Source organism: Polypterus senegalus, chromosome 15, assembly GCF_016835505.1.
Source record: "Polypterus senegalus isolate Bchr_013 chromosome 15, ASM1683550v1, whole genome shotgun sequence".
NCBI classification, from domain to species: domain Eukaryota; kingdom Metazoa; phylum Chordata; class Cladistia; order Polypteriformes; family Polypteridae; genus Polypterus; species Polypterus senegalus.
The window spans coordinates 40,285,027-40,306,614 of record NC_053168.1 but is presented as its reverse complement, the minus strand read 5'-3'; the positions used below and the strand labels follow the sequence as shown (position 1 = coordinate 40,306,614).

General features: G+C 38.7%; 1 protein-coding gene across 4 annotated transcripts in view; it reads right to left on the bottom strand.

The window, feature by feature from the left end:
* thrb (thyroid hormone receptor beta) overlaps positions 1 to 21,588 on the bottom strand; it is a 342,103-nt gene that overhangs the window by 45,350 nt on the left and 275,165 nt on the right. For all 4 annotated transcript variants that reach the window (XM_039737545.1, XM_039737544.1, XM_039737547.1 and 1 more), the window contains exon 3: positions 13,588 to 13,653. In XM_039737545.1, coding sequence (XP_039593479.1) covers positions 13,588 to 13,606 — 19 coding nt within the window. In that variant the 5' untranslated portion in view covers positions 13,607 to 13,653. The remainder of the gene's footprint in view (positions 1 to 13,587; positions 13,654 to 21,588) is intronic.

Sequence of the window (21,588 nt, the reverse complement as noted above, 5' to 3'; positions counted from 1 at the left end):
CTTGTATAATGTTAACGTTTACCCCCCTGGGTGGAACTGAAGAGTTGCATAGTGTGGGGGAGGAATGATCTCCTCAGTCTGTAAGTGGAGGAGGACAGTGACAGCAGTCTGTCCTTGAAGCTGCTCCTCTGTCTGGAGATGATACTGTTTAGTGGATGCAGTGGACTCACCATGATTGACAGAAGCCTGCTCAGCGCCCGTCGCTCTGCCACAGATGTCAAATTGTCCAGCTCCGTGCCTACAATAGAGCCTGCCTTCCTCACCCGTTTGTCCAGGTATGAGGCGTCCCTCTTCTTTATGCTGCCTCCACAGCACACCACCACGTAAAAGAGGGCACTCACCACAACCGCCTGATAGAACAGCTGCAGCATCTCATTGCAGATGTTGAAAGACGCCAGCCTTCTAAGGAAGTATAGTCGGCTCTGTCCTCTCTTGCACAGAGCATCAATATTGGCAGTCCAGTCCAATTTATCATCCAGCTGCACTCCCAGGTATTTATAGGTCTGTACCCTCTGCACACAGTCTCCTCTGATGATCACGGGGTCCAGGAGGGGCCTGAGTCTCCTAAAATCCACCACCAGCTCCTTGGTTTTGCTGGTGTTCATTTGTAGGTGGTTTGAGTCGCACCATTTAACGAAGTCTTTAAAGCTTACAGCATTATCAATGGTCCTTTAATTTTTAAAACTGATAAAATCAGCAATAGAGACCTAAATTCATCAATTATCAGATTTAGCAACAAACAAGCTGACTCACATGAAAGTAATTGCTGAGTAGGAGTGAAGGCAGCTTGCAACTCGATTCTGTTGGTACGACTTGTAAAATGTAATGTAACCTTTAGAAATGATGTTAGCTGCAAAGTACAGGGAAGCTGAATTAAAAACAATGCAAAAAGCTAAACTTTTAAATTATATTACACTGTTACCAAAGTAAGTACATAACATCATGCAGGTCATCAGTCAAAACAGGCGATGACATCTGCCAAGAATCTGAGAATATTTCAAGGTGAGGAGTAATGCTGGGCAGTGGTTAACACTGATGTCTCACAGCTTCAAAAAACCTCTGCTCAATTCCCAAGCCCAGTTACTGTCTACACGGCATCTGCATATTCTCCTCATGTAACATTGGCCATTTTAGAACTTGTAACTTCTTTTCTAACTGGCAGATCTGGATAGCTGCTGCAGGACCATTACCATTAACTGTGTTCACGCCAAATCAGAATGATGCTTATCAAGTTTATTTGATTGTCTTTAGATAGGAAGGAATCCAATCCTCAAGCCACACATATTAGACAAATGAAGCCTGACAGGAGAAGTACAGCAGGGCTTTAATTTTGTGCCTGAACCCTGGGACTAAAAGTCCTTGCAAGGCAGCCTAATAGCCTTGATTGGCTATATAGTCTTTATTTAAACTTGTAAAAATAGTAATTGGCAACCATGTAGCCCTGTTATACTCATAACACATAAAAATAGGTGACCCTGAAAAAAAAAGAATTATGTGAATGCCATGTGTTACTTTTAGCAGTAAAGATGAAGAGATCAAATCCACAGTTCTGGACTTTTGAGAATATCATAAGCATAACATAAATATACACTCACCGGCCACTTTATTAGGTACACCTGTCCAACAGCTTGTTACCTCAAATATCTAATCAGCCAATCACTTGGCAGCAACTCAATACATTTAGGCATGTAGACATTGTAAAGAAAACCTGCTGAAGTTCAAATGGAGCATCAGAATGGAGAAAAAAGGTGGTTTAAGTGACTTTGAAAGTGGCATGGTTGTTGGTGCCAGATGGGCTGATCTGAGTATTTCAGAAACTGCTGATCTACTGGGATTTTCCCCACACAACCATCTCTAGGGTTTACAGCGAATTGTCCAAAAATGGGAAAATAGCAGTTGTCTGGGCAAATACAGTAATCCCTCCTCGATCGCGGGGGTTGCGTTCCAGACCCCCCCCGCGATAGGTGAAAATCCGCGAAGTAGAAACCATATGTTTCTATGGTTATTTTATATATTTTAAGCCCTTATAAACTCTCCCACACTGTTTATAAATATTCCCCGCAGAGTTATACAGTATAATCCCTTTGTATTCTCTTAGATATTAGGTAAGATTCATTGAAATTATGTATATAAACACACTGTTTATATACAGTAAAACCTAAATATTATTTTAAAGATATTGAGTGTCTCCGAAAGCACATATGTTACAGCCATTACGATAGACATGCCACCAGCAATAAATACGTATGATACAAGAAAAATAGTATACAGTAAATGTGTGTACAGTGACACTAAATGCACGTACATGTACTAAGTACTGTAAGTAGAAAATTAATTATGGTTACTCACCAACAATGACACGATGACTTGTCCGATAACAATGAGTTTTATTTTACTGAACAACAAAGGAGAGCGTTACAGCCCTTAAAGGAGCCACTTCAGGCGATTGTGTAGCACTGCCGTTGTTCTTCTTCTGGCAGTCTTCAATCCAAATCCCTAAAGCAGATTCCATCCGGACTACTGCCTTATTAAATCCACTTACAACTCGTTTTGCACCCTGGTTAAAAGGACACTGCGGCCGTAGATCTTATATTTCTTTCCTACTTTTTAAATAAAAAGAATCGTAGCCTTCAACAAATCCAAAACGTTTACCTTTTCGGCAATCGTTACCATCTTCCGTTTGCGCTTGGGCACGGCCCCTGAAGCAGTAGCAGATCGTTTTGGAGCCATAATGAAGGGCTTGACTATGCACAAAGATAAACACAAAAGAGCACAACTCTTTACACAGCGAAACACGTTGATGCTGAATGAGCGAGACGAGACTTCCTGGTTAACACTGCATTCAGCAGGCAGGAACTTAACTGCGTGCTCTGATTGGTTAGCTTCTTAGTCATCCGCCAATAGCGTCCCTTGTATGAAATCAACTGGGCAAACCAACTGAGGAATCATGTACAGGAAGTAAAAAGACATATTGTCTGCAGAACCCGCGAAGCAGCGAAAAATCCGCGTTATATATTTAGTTATGCTTTCATATAAAATCCGCGATAGAGCGAAACCGCGAAAGTCAAAGTGCGATATAGCGAGGGATTACTGTAATGCCTTGTTGATGCCAGAGGTCAGAGGAGAATGGCCAGACTAGTTTGAGCTGAAAGAAAGACAGTAGTAACTTAAATAACCACGCATTACAACTGAGGTATGCAGAAGAGCATCTCTTAAAGCACAGCACGTCAAACCTTGAAGCAGATGAGCTACAGCAGGGGTGCCCAATGCGTTGATCGCGATCGACCAGTAGATTGCAAAGGTAGTACAGGTAGATTGCGTTGCATTCAAAATTATTTTTTTTTTAATGTTAGTCTATCATATATCCTCCCTATGGCATTTGCCACTTGATTGACATACAGAGCGGCCAGTCTGAGATCTCTTTTCTTCTTAAAAACTTACGGCCAACAGTTCGATGTCCTTGCAGCAAGTGGAGATTTTAACGTTTACATGTCCTGAGTTACACCACCTTGTGTTTACATAGAGAGCGAGTCCTCCTCTTTTCTGCTTCCGGCTGGTACTTGCATCTCTGTCTGCTCTAACTGTGCTAAACCCGGGTAGCTCCATGTTAGCATCTGGGATGTTAGTTGATAGCCACGTTTCACTAAAACACAGCAAACTGCATTCTCTGTAGACCCTGACATTTTTCACCAGTGCAGCTAGTTTGTCGATCTTATTTGGTAGTGAGTTCACATTTCCCAGGATCACAGAAGTCACCGAAAGTTTGTAGCGCCACTTTCTTGCTAGACGCGTGGCTTTCATCTTAGCACCGGCTCTGCTGCCCTGATACCGCCTTCTTACCTCGTCAGGTAAATAGGGAACCACACCGGCGTGCGCATTTGTTCTCAGCGCTTGAAGTTGACTTCTTGAATAGATGAGTCTCGGTGTGTAAAAATCCATCTCTAAGTAGTAAAAAGTGTCCAAGGAACGAGTCCACATAAAAGAAAGTGGTAGGAGTTAACAGTGAAATAAAGAAAAACAGAGAAAAAGATAGAAAGATAAAGATAAAGACTTTAAAGATAAAGTCATACACAGAGCTGCTGGAAAGGCTGCCACTCGCGTCAGCGCCTGAGTCATTCGATTGATAAACAATGCTCAATTGGTATAAAGGGGCAAACGAATGCCAAGAAAATATCCTTCTCACCATCACACCACCACCACCAGCCTGAACAGTTGATACAAGGCAGGATTGGTTCAATTCCACATCCAGCCCATACACTCCCCAAATAATTTTTTTAAAAAATCCCTTCTTTAGTCGATATAAATTGGAAGGCTAACTAGATCACAGCCGGAGTTATGCAGTTGCTCTCGCGTTTGATCGTGTGTGCGGGATGACCAGTGTGTTAGAAGAAAAGAGAGAGACGTGGAGAAAGCAAACCAAATGAACAACTTCTTTAATAGGTTTGACCACCCTAACCCACTCTCACCTCGGAGTACTGCATCCTCCAACCATCCTTCTGCTGATACCAGCATAGGAGAGACATCCCCACCCACAATTAAAGTAGCGCAGGTGAGCAGAGAGCTGAGGAGACTTCATGCCACCAAAGCAGTGGGTCCAGATGGAGTATCGCCACAACTGCTGAAGGCCTGTATGTTGGAACTGGGGTGTCCTCTACAGCGTATCTTCAACCTGAGCCTCGAACAGGGGAGAGTCCCGAGGCTTTGGAAAACATCTTGTATCACTCCAGTCCCAGAGGATGCCATCATCTATATGCTACACCGATCCCTCTCCCACTTGGTCAGAGGCAGGGGTGCTATAAGAATTATGTTTTTGGACTTCTCTAGCACCTTCAACACCATCCAACCTCTGCTCCTTAGGGACAAGCTGACAGAGATGGGAGTAGATTCACACCTGGTGGCATGGATCGTCGACTATCTTACAGACAGACCTCAGTATGTGCGTCTCGGGAACTGCAGGTCTGACATTGTGGTCAGCAATACAGGAGCGCCGCAGGGGACTGTACTTTCTCCTGTCCTGTTCAGCCTATATACATCAGACTTCCAATACGATTCGGAGTCCTGCCACATGCAAAAGTTCGCTGATGACACAGCTATTGTGGGCTGCATCAGGAGTGGGCAGGAGGAGGAGTATAGGAAGCTAATCAAAGACTTTGTTAAATGGTGCAACTCAAACCACTTACACCTGAACACCAGCAAGACCAAGGGACTGTTGGTGGATTTTAGGAGGCCCAGGCCCCTCATGGACCCCGTGATCATCAGAGGAGACTGTGTGCAGAGGGTACAGACCTATAAATACCTGGGAGTGCAGCTGGATGATAAATTGGACTGGACTGCCAATACTGATGCTTTGTGTAAGAAAGGTTATAGCCAACTATACTTCCTTAGAAGGTTGGCGTCCTTCAACATCTGCAATAAGATGCTGCAGATGTTCTACCAGGCGGTTGTGGTGAGTGCCCTCTTCTACGCGGTGGTGTGCTGGGGATGCAGCATAAAGAAGAAGGATGCCTCACACCTGGACAAACTTGTGAGGGAAGGCAGGCTCTGTTCTAGGAATGAAGCTGGACAGTTTAACATCTGTGGCAGGGCGACGGGCGCTGAGCAAGCTCCTGTCAATCATGAAGAATCCACTGAACAGTATCATCTCCAGGCAGAGGAGCAGCTTCAGCGACAGACTGCTGTCACTGTCCTGCTCCACTGATAGACTGAGGAGATCGTTCCTCCCCCCACACTATGCGACTCTTCAATTCCACCCAGGGGGGTAAACGCTAACATTATTCAAAGTTATTGTCTGTTTTTACATGCATTTTTATTACTCTTTAATTTTATTTTTTTTTTTTTGGTATCAGTATGCTGCTGCTGGATTATGTGAATTTCCCCTTGGGATTAATAAAGTATTTATCTATCTTTAGATACAACAGCGTACCTGGGTATTGTTGATGATCATTTCCATTCCTTTATGACCACAGTGTACCCATTTTCTGGCTACTTCCAGTGGGATAATGTGACATGTCACAAAGCTCAAATCATTTCAAACGGGTTTCTTGAAAATGACAATGAGTTCACTATACTCAAATGGATTCCACAGTTACCAGATCTTAATCCAGTAGAGCACCTTTGGCATATGGTGGAATGGGAGATTCACATCATGGATGTGTAGCCGGCAAATCTGCAGCACCTGTACAATGATATCATGTCAATATGGGCCAAAATCCCTGAGGAATATTTCCAGGACCTTGTAGAAGCTATGCAATGAAGAATTACAGCAGTTCTGAAGGCAACAGGGGGTCCAACCTGGTACCAGCAAGTTGTATCTAATAAAGTGGCCAGTGAGTGTAGTTCAACATATCCGTCTAAATTAGCTCTAAATTACTGCAAATTACTCCAAGTTTATGAAATACTTAGCAAAACACAGTTTGATAAATGTCAGTCTAAAAACTGCTTGTAAATGTTAGTGTGGCTCCTGTGATTTACAAAATGTCCTTGATATGATAAAATCACACTCAGTAAATTAATCAAACAGCAGTTTAAACATTGCATGTATCCATAGTCACTCCCAAATGATGGATTTTAACCAATCATATTCTAAAGATTACTAAACTACTAGCATGCAATTCTTAAATTTTGGGAGATGCTTAACTCTGTTTTTTGTAGCAAGGAGATTATCTGAGCTACAAGTCACCAAAAGTATAATAGTCAGAATACAGGAGGAACAAAATTATCTCAAGGCATTATTAGAATTAATTATTGGATAAAGGATTACAAGGGAGGCTTGAGGAAGCAAGATATAATCTGTTAATCCACTTCTTAAAACCAACCACAGATCAAAGTGACATCTTTTTTATGACTTTAAATAACTCGCTTCTTGTGATCTGTGAAGTTCCTTCCTACTTTTTGCCTTTCTTCTTCTCTACAGATATTTATTAAGGTGGAAGCAAAGAACTTTACTACAGTATCTGTTTCTTCAGTGTTACTGAATCCATGTTCCAATTACTTTTTGAAAATTATTGTAGATTACATGATTCAGAGCAATTTTATTCAAAATATACTGTACTAACTCCAATCACATGGTGAATGATTTCCAGGTACTATCATTTCTTGTTGGAAATATGAAACACTTACGAGAAGATTTTCATAATATTCACCACCAGGGCCACATTAGCACCTTCAATTTCGTTGTTCCTTTGTAAAAGTGACAATGACAAGAAGATCTATCTATCTATCTATCTATCTATCTATCTATCTATCTATCTATCTATCTATCTATCTATCTATCTATCTATCTATCTATCTATCTATAACTTGATTAATTCTTAAAATTCATGTATGTACACATCAGTCTTTCATACATTCTTCTTTCTTTCCAGGGCTTTCCACTGCCAGAGAACATCCTAAGAGTCAGAGGCTTACAACCACAATTCCTTGAGAAAAGTATTATATACGAGATATGTGGCATGCTCAACTGGCAAGACATAAGGGCACTACAAGGACTGCACAGGCTAGGTGCTATGGGCAGCTACACTGACAGCTAAAGAGGTCCTGTGCATGTTAATGTGGAAGTACTGGAGCTGCTAGGGTTGGTAGGCCGGGTGAATGTTTTGCATGCCCTCGAAGGGCATAATGCATGGGTGTACCAGCATCAGTAAAACATACTTGTGAACGGTTCACCGACAAAAGCTTGATAGACATTTGCGCCCCGACAAAACCGCGATGGACAAATGAGCGCCGACAAACCCGCTAACTGGTTTTCGACAAATGCGCGCCGACAAAATCGCCACGACAAAATCGCGAGAAAGGCCAGAAGAGTGGGACGCGTACGTACGCATTATGTACACATGTGCTAGGTTATAACTGTTATAACTGCTGATGGCATGCCGTGAACAAATAACTCAGTCGAGGGTTGGCATAAGCGTCGTATACAAAGCGGAATTACCAGCAGTCAGGCAGCCAGCAAGTCTAAATACGCTCAACTATCAAGACGTCTTGCTGCAATTCTTCCTACATATGCAGGGCGTGATCTTAAGGGCTATCTGCGTGCCGTGCTGATGGCATGCCGCGTCTCATAATATTGACTTCTAAAATAAACATTATATATGCTTTAAACTAGTAATTCATATTTAATGAAACGTTCGTGATTTTGTCGGCGCGATTTTGTCTACGCGATTTTGTCGGCGTTTATATGTCTATCGCGCAAATGTCTGGTCACACTTGTGAACTGAATGGAAGCATGTCATTTCTTTGCATACATTTGCTAGGAAATTTCTAGGAATGTCTGATCTTCTCAGAGAGAATGAGGCCACAGAGGGCTTTAAAGAGGATGAAAGACCTTTACGCCTAGTTAGGACAGCATACTGGGAGCAGGTTATCATTTTAACGGTGGAAGCAGCATGGAGGCTACTGAGGACAATCAGTCTTTTAAGACTAACTGCAAAACACCATGGGTAAACATATGGTGGTCCAGTCTGGAGTTCTTACACTCGGACATGTGATGCTTTATGAAAATGTATATATTTTCATTTCTGTAGGTTTGTCTGTTGTCAGTTAGACATTGGAGGTTGTACAAGGTGTTCCATTCATTCATTTTCAAAATGTTGATAAACCTTTTGGTGTCAAACTGTTTATACAGTATAGAATTTATATGCATTTATTTTTAACATTCATCTTGATTAAGGCTGTGGTAGCAGCACACTAAGCTGGGCTACCAACAACTACCCTTCAGTATCTTTATCCTGCACCTCATGAGGACTTCCCAGATGCTCCCAGGCCAGCAGATGAATATAATAACTCCACTGTAACCTGGGTCTGCCTCTAAATCTTTCTTAGTTGGCAATGCCTTGTAGACCTAAATGTGAAGGTGTGACTAGAGCATTCTAACTACATGCCCAAACCACCTCAACATAATCCTGTTGATCCAGTGAAAGCATGGTTGAATCACTGAGAATGAGACCAGAAACCCTGTAAAGTAAGCTCATTTCAACTGTCTGAACTTGCTATCTCCTTCCTTCAGTCACTACTCTAGAGCTCATTATCAAAAGTAAAGAGGAGAATGGACAGGATGGTAAATGGAACATTTTGTCCAAATCTCCCATTTCACAGCCTGGTAATTGCTGCACTGTTTTGCTTGCCAATCTAGCAGTCACCCCCAGGTATTTGAACTGCTTCACTGCTTCACAAAACAATCTGCATCTCATTCAGCTGTGAACCATTCCACTGGGTACAGTGATTATAATCTGCCGAGGCCAAGAGGGTTTCATAATCTACAGACTGCAGAGATGCATCCGTTAGGTTCTCAAACTGCACATCCTATAATTCCTGGCTGTGCCTTCATAACCTGTCTATGAAAATCATGAATATGAGAGGAGATAAAATGCATTCTTGGTGGAGTCAAAAGGGCACAGCGAATAGATTAAACACTAATCATTCAAACACAAGCCTCTCTCTGCAAATATACAGACAAACAGCACATAGCAGAGGGTCCAGAATGAGCTTTATCTAAATCCACAAAGCACATATACACAGGACTGACAAATTGCATTGGCAACTCAAATATCCATGCAAGAATTAGGAGTACTATAATAAGGCCAGGACATAATCGCCAGTTTTCCTTATGGCTATGAGGTTCAACTGTTGCAGTGTTCCAGCACCCTGGCGTAGGCTTTCTCAGGGAGGCGGAGGAGTGGGATCCTTAGTAACTGGAGGGAGGACCATTACTTTTGCCTCTAAAAAAATTTAAGTGAGGAACAGGGAAGTTACCAAAGACATACTAATGCATCTATTGATTGCTAAAGTAATCCTAACTAAATAAAAAAAAATCTTCCACTGAGCACCTTAGTTAGAGAAAGCTTTTGACTTGTAATGGCATGAAGGATTGTGGAGTTCATTGGTCAGCATGGGAACATCTGAGAAACTGATTAGGATAATTAGAAGCCAGTATGATATGTCAGAGATGGCTGTCAAGACTAAGAAAAGCCTGGGTGAAAGGGTAAGAGCCATGGAAGGACGTAGACAAGGATGTGAAATGACCCTCTGCTATTATTTGTGGAAATCATGGAAAAGTTTATGGAAAAACTGTAAGTGCAGGAACATGGAGGGGTGGAGGCACATATAATACATATGAAGGATCTGTGATTTGCATAGTTTTGCTGGCTGCAGTAGAATGATTTGCAAACGCATGGTAATGACTTTGAGCTTTACATAAAAAAACACAAGAAGAAAGTAATGATGGAGGGCAATAACTGTGAGGTACATAATGTACCTGAAATGAGAATAATTTTAATGCGTAGACGAGTTTATATACCTAGATGGCTTGATCAGCTAATGATTGCAGTAAGGAAAAACAAAGGAGAATTGACACAGCAAGTGGTGCTTTTGCAGAACTGAGTACAGTATGGAAGAGTAGAAACATCAATATGACAACTAAACTGTGTACATTAAATATCTACATTAGTATATACATGTGAATCATGAATGCTAAAAAGGGGTATATTGGGAAACTGCTTATGTTTGAAATGAGGTGTTAAAGAAATGATGAGAATAAGTTGGAGGAACATGGTGGATAACAAGAAAATCTGAGTAATGAGACTTCAAGCAAAATGACTAAAAAGATTACAAAATGCAAGCTTTCGAGGCAGCTCAGGCCCCTTTATGGCGTTATTTCAGTGCTACTATTCTGAGCGCACGTAAAAAAATATTGCAAGTGCAAGTGTTGCATTTTGAGGAGAAATTTATTTTGAGCGTACAAAGCTGAATTTGAGTGAACAAAATTCATTGCTGCGTGCAAAAAATGTATTTCAGTGTTTGCACTTATCCATATACACACACACAATAGCACCCCCTCTCGCTCAGTTTTTTCATTTGCGCTTGCTGCAATGTGTTGCTAGCTCACAACATTCTCTGCTGCAAGCTCAACTCTCTGTACACCGTTATAAGTGTGCCACAAAACCAACCAATCACAGACTTGGTTTCAAAAATTCTGATTGGCTCTTACGGTCTCCAATCAGCTAAGCTAGCTGCTGCATTCGGAAACAGTCGAAATGTAGCTAAATCAACTAAACTCAATTAAACCCCAATTTTAAAATAAAATAATTAAAGATATTATCCTATTTTTTTACGTGTGCTCAGAATAGTGGCACTGAAATAACGCCATACCCCTTCTTCAAGCAAGATGTATATTGATTACATCTTGCCTGAAGAAGGGGCCTGAGCTACATTGAAAGCTTGAATTTTATAATCTTTTTAGTTAGCCAATAAAATGTGTAATTTTGATCAACTTCTCATTACATCCATAATGTCTAACACGGTACAACACTCAAGTGAAAAATTTGAGAAACTTGAATAGAAGAAGAATGGTTGAGGACAAGATCAAAACCAGGAAACTATAACTGTTTGGGCATGTTTGGAGGATGGGTGACTAATAAAACTATAATGTCTGGAAGACTCTAGGGAATAAAGGAAGAAGAAAACAGGAAAGAAGATGCTTACATGATATCTTGGAATGAATTGGGATGAGCATGCAAATACCAGTCCATATAGTCAAACATAGGAAAGAAAAATGTATTAGAAAGAAGGCTATTACTATTGGCTATGATGATAAGTAGAGATAATGGGGTGCAGAAATGATGTTAATGATAAGTCCAGCCTGCCTGTCTCTGCTTTCCACACAACATTAAAGAGGCATGTTTGTCAAAACACCACTGGATGTATTAAATATATATTTAATGACAAGAAGTGATGTAAGGACAGATGGGTAAAAGCTGCTAGTATTTTTGTCTGGGTGTTTTACTAGTCAAAATTTATGGGAGAGGAGCAAGGAAAAATCCATTGTTGAAACAAAAACATGCACATGATATCTTGGGTACAGTTTCCCAAAAGGCACGTGAGAACCTGGAAGCAGGTGGAAGAAGGTTCTATGGTCTGATGTTACTAAAATTGAGATATGTTTGTTGTAAGCCAAACACTGCACATCAAAATCACTCCATCCCCACTGTGATGTATGATGGCGGCAACATCATGCTTTTAAGATGCTTCTTTGTCTCCGGCCATTCAAATCTTGTGATGATAAAGGGGAAAAGGAATGCAGCAAAACACAATAAATCCAGGAGGAAAATCTGACACAGTCTACAAGAAACTACCACCTTAGGAGAAGATTTGTATTCTAGCAAGACAACAACTCAAGCATGAAGTCAAATCTACAACAACATTAATGTCCTGGAATGGCCTAGTCAGAATCCAGTGCCTGCATTTATCCAGCATCTTAGAGTAGGAAAATGGTCCAAACTGGCAGAAAAATCTGAGAGTGATGCAAATTTGGAAGTATTATTAGTAAAAGGAGTTAAAAGCATTTTATCTGTTTTCATAACCAGGACTTAGGAGAATACATTCGCTGTGTGTGTCTTGGTCTTTACCGTCTTGGTGCTCATTAGAGTAATTATTCTTGATGTTGTTGCAAAATAGCAATAATTATATTCAGCTTAGCACAATATCCAACTTTGGTATGTTTTCCTTGTTCTTCTTTTTTTTTCTACTAAAGTACTTTAAATGATATTTTTTATTATCTTTTCCTTTATGGTGAAGCAATAGTGTTAGTATCAGAAAACTACAAATCATCATCATGATTTCCAAAATACCTTCATGGGTGCCATTTTGCACCTCATGGTGTTGTGTCATATATTCTCAAAAAAGACCTCCCACTACTAGCTGGGAATTAAGTGTACAATGCTTCATAACTGTATCTTATGTCCTGTGAGGCAGGACACATTCACGACCTAGTCAGACTTTTAGTGTAATCCCTTGGAATGATCCTGAGGTGTTTGATAAATATGGGAACAGACCTCAATCCAATGGCGAATCTGTGGCTGGACTACAAAGACTGTTCACTCACAATCCCCATGTAACCTGGCAGTTCTTGAGCAGTTTTAAAAACAGAAACTGTGAAATGTGTCAGTGTCCAGATGACCAAAACTGATAGAGACTTGTGCATACAGACACAAGGTTATCATAGTTGCCAAAACTGCTTCTGCTAAATGTTGAACTGAATACTTATGCAAAGAATTGTTTTATGTTTTATATTTGTAACAATGTTAGACCCCTTTACAGAAATCTGTTTTCACATTGACATTAAAGAGTCTTTTTTGTTGATTAGTGTCAAAAAAGCCAAATTTAAATCCACTGTGATTCAGTATTACATAACAATAAAAAGCGAAAACTTATTTTATAGGTGCTATCTACAAACTGTACACAAAAATACATTTTATTTGTACCTCTTGTTCTTCATGTAACTATGCTTTACACAACACTTTATTTATGAACTGCAATCCAAGTCAATATGTGAATAGAGCTCAGCCAAATAAACTAGACACTTAAGAAAAAAATCTGATCACCGGTTTTATATGAAGTTGCTGTATATAACAACATTATTATAACTTTGGTCAAGTACTTACATGGGATGAATATTTAGTCCATTCTACACCATTTACATATATTTTTTCTCTAATATTTAGACTACCACAGGTGCAATTTTAGAAGTAAAAGTGAAACTTTTAACATTCATATATAATAAGTACAGTAGAAAATATACAATAAATATCCTACCTGACATACTGCTAGGCATTATGGTCTGGAAATCATTTCTGGTCCTAATGTCAACTGAAATGTGACCTATAAATTTAAAAAGACAACTGTTATTAAAAAACAACAGAATATGTGCAAAATGTCACACTGTTCCTGACGATATCTCTCTACCTTTTATCTTATAATATTCTTTTGCATTTAATCATCACAATTTCATTCTACCACACTGTCTGTCTTGGATACAGCAACATTTCTTCAAACCTCAAAGTCAGATAGCTCAAAAATCTTAATATTGTCATCACCTATTAAAGACACCAAACATAATGACAAACATAATTAATAAAAAGTTATAGTAACTAAAAATCAATAAAATAAATTTTAAATATATCATAAAACAGATACTAGACAAAAAGTGAAAGGAAATGAAATGTATTACGAATAAAACCTTTACAATAAACCACAACAAAAATACATAGTTCAAGAAAATGAGCACTTGCAGCATGGTTCCCCAGGCTATTATTGAACAAATTCCTATTTTCACCCTGTCAGAACTAAAAATTGCAAGACAAACTTGCCCTTTTCTTTATTTTTATGATCAATTTTATATAAATGAAAAAGAAGTATATGAAAAATGGATTTAACAATAATGAATTAAAATGCAATACAGTGGTTACAAGCAAGAATTCAGGTCCCTCCACTTTCTGTACACTTTATTGTGTTGTAGGTTTAGATTTAAATGGATACATTTGGCATTTTTGCTCATTAATCTAAACTCGATAACTCATAATCAAAAAGTTAAAACATGTTTTCAGAAAGGTTGGCAAATTTAAAAAGAAATAAAAAATTTAAATCTCTCATTCACACAAGTGTTCAGAACCTTAATTCAGTACTTTGTCAAGGTCCTTTTGGCAACAATTACAGCTTTGAGTCTTTTTGGGTTAGTCTCTAGAAGCTTTGAATGCTTGGATTTGTGTTGTAGGTAACTCTGTTCCTTCCTAGCAGATCCTCTCAAGCTTCATTAGATTGGATGGAATGCATTTATAAACTGCTTTCTGCAGGTCTCCGCACACATGCACTGTGGGAATTTAAGCCTGGGCTTTGGCTGGCCCACTCAAGAACAGTCAGGGACTTGCCCTGAACCCACTCCAGTGTTGTATTTGCTGTATACTTTGTGTCTTTATCATGCTGAAAGGTGAACTGTCATCCTGGGCTGAAGCTGTGGGCACTCTGGAGCAGGTTTTCTTCAAGGACCACTCTGTATTTGGCTGCATTCATCATTACCTCAATTCTGACCAATCTTACTATCCCTTATGCTAAGAATCATGATGCCACCACTATGCTTCTCTGTAGATGTGCTTTTAGGCTGGTGATGCTTAGGGCCTGGTTTTTCACCAAAAATAGTGCTTGGAGTTTTGCCCAAAGATTTCAGTTTTTGTCACATCAGATCAGAAAATCTTTTTACAAAGTGGTAGTAATGTATCTATTGCACAGGAGTGGCTTCCGTCTAGCCACTATACCACAAATACCAAGTTAATGAAGTGTTGTTGAGATGGTTGTGCTTCCAACAGGTTCCCCCATCTCAGCAGAGAATTTCAGAAGCTATGTTAAAATGATCACTGGGTTCTTGATCAGTACCTTGACCAAGACCCTTCCTACCTAATTCCTCAATTTGGCCAGACGGCCAACTCTAGGAAGAGTCCTGTGGTTCCAAAATTCTTCTATTTCACAATTATTAAAGCCACTGTACTCCTTGAAACACTCAAAGCATTAGAATTGTTTTTTTCCCCTTGCCTTGATCTATGCCACATCACAATTTGATTGTGGGGGTGTACAGAGGGTTTCTTGGGCTTCATGGCTTGGTTTGTGTCCTGACATACAGTGAGAATTGTGGGACCTTATATACACAGGTGTGTGCTTTTCTAAATAATGAGTAATCAATTCAGTTTGTCACAGGTTGACTCAAAACAAGTTATGGACACATGTCAATGTCAATTAAAGCAAACAATATGAACCTGTCCACAATGTGCACAAGAGTGCAACAGCAAAGCGTCTGAATACTCATACTGTATGTTGTGTATAATGCAATGTTGACTGACTGACTTGCTCACTCACTCATCAACAAAAACACTACCTCTCATCTGGCAGGTTTGCACATCTAGGCCAGTAGGTATTCACTACAATGGGAAAATTCGATGCATTAATATTTAGGGGTGCCCCCCCCCCTCACCAGGAAAAAAAACTAAATACCCCAAATCTCAAAAATGCTTTGACGGATTTGATTGAAGTCTGGTAATATTATAGAAAAAACAAAATTGGCCTATACATTTTTTTTATTTGTTCATAAAATTTTTATTTGATGATATTTATTAATATTATGCTAACTTACACACTTTATGCTGCGTTTAGAAGTGGCTTTATGCAAAAGAAAGGTGCATTACAATTGATTGACAACAGCACTAACCAGGAACAGCTGGAGAAGAGGCAAGGTCCTAGACTGGACAAAACATACATAATAATATTTGTCATATACAGTGAGGTGTGAAATGGAAATAGAAAGCACTAGTGGAAACAGCCCCAAAAGTAAAAACATTTGATTCATTACAATAGCTGCCTAAATGCACAGCTAGTAAACGTTATTGCTGTTTCTAGTAAGTTAAAGTAAAACATGATCTGATTATAAGACTTTATTCTCTGTCTTTGGTTATGGTAAAAATATACAAGCTTGAATATACAGCTGATGAAAAACACAAAAAGAAATACTTGTGTGAACAATGTAAGCAAGTGAAAATTATAGATGTTTTGTAATGATAAAAATAGTACCGTTGTACCGTGTTAGCCATTATGAATGTAGTGAGAAGTCAAGCAAAATGATACCTTTTATTGGCTAACTAAAAAGATTACAACATACATTTCATTTTGCTTGACTTTTCACTACAATGATAAAAATATATACTTAAATTTCACTTTATTCTTACTGATTATCCGTTTCAGTTCAAAACAATACACTTTTCTGTAAAATTGTGTTTTGCAACGATCATCAACAAAAGCCATGTCACTTGGAAAAGCAGAAACTGATTTAATGCAGAATGTTTTACGCATGGGCAATTGTGTCTAGCATGTTCAAGAAAAAGCAGCTCCAGTGACCTTACAATATTATTACTTATTATTATTCAACATGTGAGATTCAATTGGTTCCATGTCTTATGTTTTTCCAATTGGAGCACAGGCAGGTGAAGTGGCTTGCTCAAGGTCACAAAATGTCAGTAGCAGGATTTGACAACTTTTAGGTATTAAGTCCTAGGTTCAAAGCCTTAACCAGTACACCACACTGCTTGCCAAAAATATGAGCCTTTGGTAAAAATCTTAATAGAAAAATACTTAGTTGCACACATCATTTTCACTGATGGCCATATAAGTGAGGTCCACTGTAGTACATAAATTTTCTGGGTAAAGCACAGCTACAACTTATATAAATAAGAGATTTCACTTTCTGATTTTTATTAAATATGCCAGTCTTTCTGAAAACATGTTTTCACTTTGTCATTTTGAGTTATTAAGAGTAGATTGATATGCAAAAATGAAATATGTATTCATTTAAAATTAAATCTACAACACAATAAAGTGTTCAGAAAGTGAAGGGGTCTGAACCCTTTCACTTTTTGAATCCACCATAAATACAAACTCAAAAGGGTACTGCCAGCTTGCACTTTTCTACTGCTCTTGAACATACCTAAAGAAGTTACATTTTGTGCTAAACAATGATCAGCTTTAAAAAGTTACTGGTTAATAGAAAGTTCCTCTGTGAAAGGTCACAATTAAACTACTGCCAATCTGCAGCCTCAGTGAAATGAAAAATAATGCATGGGAAATAAAATGCAGACATTAATTAGCAAAGTCTCTCTTCATTTTATTTGTATACATTTTTGATTGAGGAGAGCTCTAGTGTCAGACTTTAACAATGGTATCTGATTCCAATGGTAAAATATGCTACAGTAATGTTTTATTAGGAATAGAAATGTCTGACGAATATTTTTTGGCATGGTACACTGTTCTGGTATTGAAAAGTCAGTACAAATTCTGTGTTTGTTGTAGACTTTGGTTAAGCTCATAAAGAACTCTGAGAAAAGGTCTCTAACCTGCTGGAGTGCATACTGAGTCATAGGGTATAAGTACAAACCTAAGTTAATGGCTTGTTTGAGACTTTAATCAAAGGAGAAAGGAGGCTTCAGGAGTAGTTATGGCTTGAGATTGAGAGGGCAAGTGATTGAGTTTAATACAAGTAATGTGTCTGTACTAGCACACAATGCTTGACTTCTGAGTCTACAACTGACAAAAGTACAAAGAAATTACATTATTAATATACTTTGGAGATTATCACAGTGGCTGCCAAGTACATGCCAATATCCATACTTTTCATTTTGATAGTTTACGTCTGGGTTGAAGGCAATTTAAAACAGCAGCAATTATAAACTTTATCTCTCTACATCACATACATGTAACAACTGTACAAAAACTATGAAAAATGTGCTCCACCATTATTAGTTATCAAGCTCTGTCTCAGTTGTAGGTCATGGAACCTCCAACAAGATAATGATCCAAAACAAAGAGCTAAAAGCACCACAGAGTGGCTGAGAACAAAACAGAGTATTCTAAAGTGGTCTTCTAAGAGCCCTTATTTGAGTCATACTGGACATCTATGGAAAGAACTAAAACATGCAATCTGAAAAATTTTAAATCTGACATAGCTGGCGTAGTCTGCTCAGGAAGAGTGAGTTAAACTATCTGTTGACAGGTGCAGAAGTTTCACTGAGAGCTACAGGAATCACTCGTTTCTAGCGACCTCCTTTAAAGATTGCACAACAAACTAATATGTTAAAGGTCCCATCATTGTGTTTTTATTTGAAATAGTCTATTGAAGCAAAACTCTAAAGCAAAGTCTGATTTTTGTTAAATTGGGACAAACGATGGGTACCAATTGCTTTGGTCAGTTTCAGGTAATTTCAGAGACAATTGTGGATTCTTCTTATTTCATGGAGGGGAACCAACACATTTGTCCATGTTTGTAAAAATACATACACCGTTCCTTGTTTCTATTTTTATGTTATTGTGTCTGTGGAATAATCAGATATGCCTGTAAACCAACCATCCATCCATCCATTTTCCAACCCGTTACTCTACAGCAAATATCTAACTAGGACAAAAAGAACCTATCTAAAAGTAACTATGTTAATTTGGGCATATTTTATGATAACAAGTGATGATTTTAACTGACTTTTTAACAGACTTTCTTGCCAAAAGTAAAAAAACTGGATAGCATCCTTTGAATTTTGAATTTTTGGGACTTGTTCCTTTATGAGGTACTTCACCTTTAGTATGGCAATCTGTAAAATTCTTACTTTTGCATGCACATCCCCAGATTCTCTCCCCAACCATGCATTGTCTGCTAAAGGAATGTAAAAACAAAGCTTTTCCAAATGTATTTTATGTTAAGGTATGATCAACAAACTGTCTGGCAAAGAGTAAGATGGAGCTGGTTTTATCATCTGATGGCTTGATGGAGAGGTTATCCCGTAAATAGCCTGGCTTTTAACATCACTCCCCTCAAGGAGAAACCTTGTTTTGAACATTAGGAAAGATGCAAAATCCAGGATTCTGTACATACGTTTTAACAAAATTAAACAAAACAACCTTTTCTGTGTTAACAAAGGTCAGTGGTGAATATGGACAATATAAATTTATCAAATCTATATTGAAATATTACATTTTCCAAAATAAATCAAATTTTTTTTTGTTTTTGCAAAACACAACATATCAATTATAACTTTTTTCACAAAATGCCACAAATCACAATTAGCCATTAACACAGGCGTATATTTAGACAAAAATTTAAAATGTAATAATAAAAAGACTAAGACGGGCACTTTTGTTTTAAAACAAAGGTATAGGGTAACAGTAAAGCAAAAGATACACAGGAGGCACATGCAAAAGCAGCAAAACCCAGCAAAGAACGTTATGAAAACAGCATCAAGCAGATCCATAAAAAGACCACGGAGAAGCTGAACAGCCTGCCTCTTACAAAACTACCCCTTTTAAACATGAACTGTTGCTTATTTTGGTTGACTGTGCCAACTGCTAACATTGCGAATTAGCTGTGGTGCAAGCTGGCAGAACTCATACACAAACCTTGCAGCAGGTGCAACCTCAAACCATTTTGGTGATGTAAACAATGATGGGGTAGACATGGCAGGTGCTGACAGAGTGCCATGATTAACAATAAATAATCACCTCAATAGAAATAAATTAAGTACTTGGTCAGTGAAGTCAATAGTGAATGCCTGGAGGGCAGTGACAGGGTGAAAAAACTTGACGATTAGCAAATTATAACAGCATACAGTTTTTCATGCTGGGCAGTAGGATATATCATAATTTTAATATAACTTCAGTATGAAACTGATGACTTTTCAGCACCAATAGTTCTAAAAATGTGAATATGTCATTTAACATATTTTGTGATAAAACTCTTCACATGTGTCTCAGTCATCATGAATAAAAACAGACATCCCAATCATCATCAATGGAGATGACTTTCTACCTTATATCTGAGTCATGTCCTCATCAGTATGGGTGGCAGTAGTGAATGTACAGCAGAATCTTGATTATATTTTTCACAGTATAAAATGTATATATATTGAAAAATTGTATTAAAAGCACATTCCTACTTCTATTTCTTTTTATAACATGAGGGCTGGCTAAGAGAAATAAACGGGTATGATTAAGATATTGCACAAGAAGGGCAGATCACTGTCAGACACTGGTACTTATGAAGGATAATGTCCGAAACACGGCCATTACTGCTCAGATAACCAGCTTTACCAATGTCTATATGTTTAATTTGTGCTGCAATTCAGTGTGACCCCAGTGATTACTCAGTAACACTATTATTCGGGTAGGGAGAGTCACATTACAAGATTCTTTGCTTGAATCACCACAGCATGCACTAAGCAAAATTAAAAGGATTCCCGGACATTTTTCATTCCTGCATTCCCGAGAATGAAACTGCTGTAATTCCCGGGAAACCGGGAACAGCCAAGCTCGCATATATAGCGTGTAAAAGTGTAAAAATCGATCGAGTTATAGTTGAAAACTGAAGACTTCATTGACGTCTGTCAGACAACAGCTTTGAACAGCAACTTGAAATTGCAATGCGTCATTTTGTTGCATCCACATTATCTGTGCCAAGAAACTTGCCATCACAGAATAATGACAAGAAACTGGATGCATTGGTAAAAGCTGAAATGGTGGTGTTTCAGAGCAACAAGCGTATCTGTATCTGATGACTGTGCTGCCTACTTGAGTGGAGGCAAAGCGTGCTTTCTCAGCGGCTGGTGTACTCTGCACGAAGTACGCTCTCGCCTGTACGACCGCACGCTGGACAAGTTATGCTTTCTACGCTCTTATTACCGCAACTAACTAGATCAGGGGTGCCCACAGTCTTTCGGCTTGCGAGCTACTTTTAAAATGACCAGATCGAAATGATCTACCTACATTAAAAAGTATATATATATATACTAGCAAAATACCAGCTTACAGCAAGTACTGCATTAAAATTTTTATTAAGAAGAAAATGTAACTTTTTTAAACTGAGGGAAAATATGCCAATAATTATTTGTTAAGGATCTCTTTGTATACCATGTTGTCAGTTGGACCTCCGGTTGTAACATGACCAAGCTGTCGCTGAGCTTACTCTTGAGCATGCAACTTACAGTTGGCCATGTGAACAGTAATCTTGTCTCAAATCTCACAGCTTGGATTGCTGCTGTCATAATCGGTTTGAGTTTCATGGTTTGTTTCAATTAAAACAGTATTTGCAGGATTTGTTGTGTTGAAGTAACATTCAGCATCTTCAAGCGTTGTAAGCACACAACCGGTTTCATCGATAAAATCACATCCAGCTTTTGAGAGTTTAAACATTCATAAACATCAAAGTGTCCACTAATGAAATCGTCACCTGTGAATCTAAGA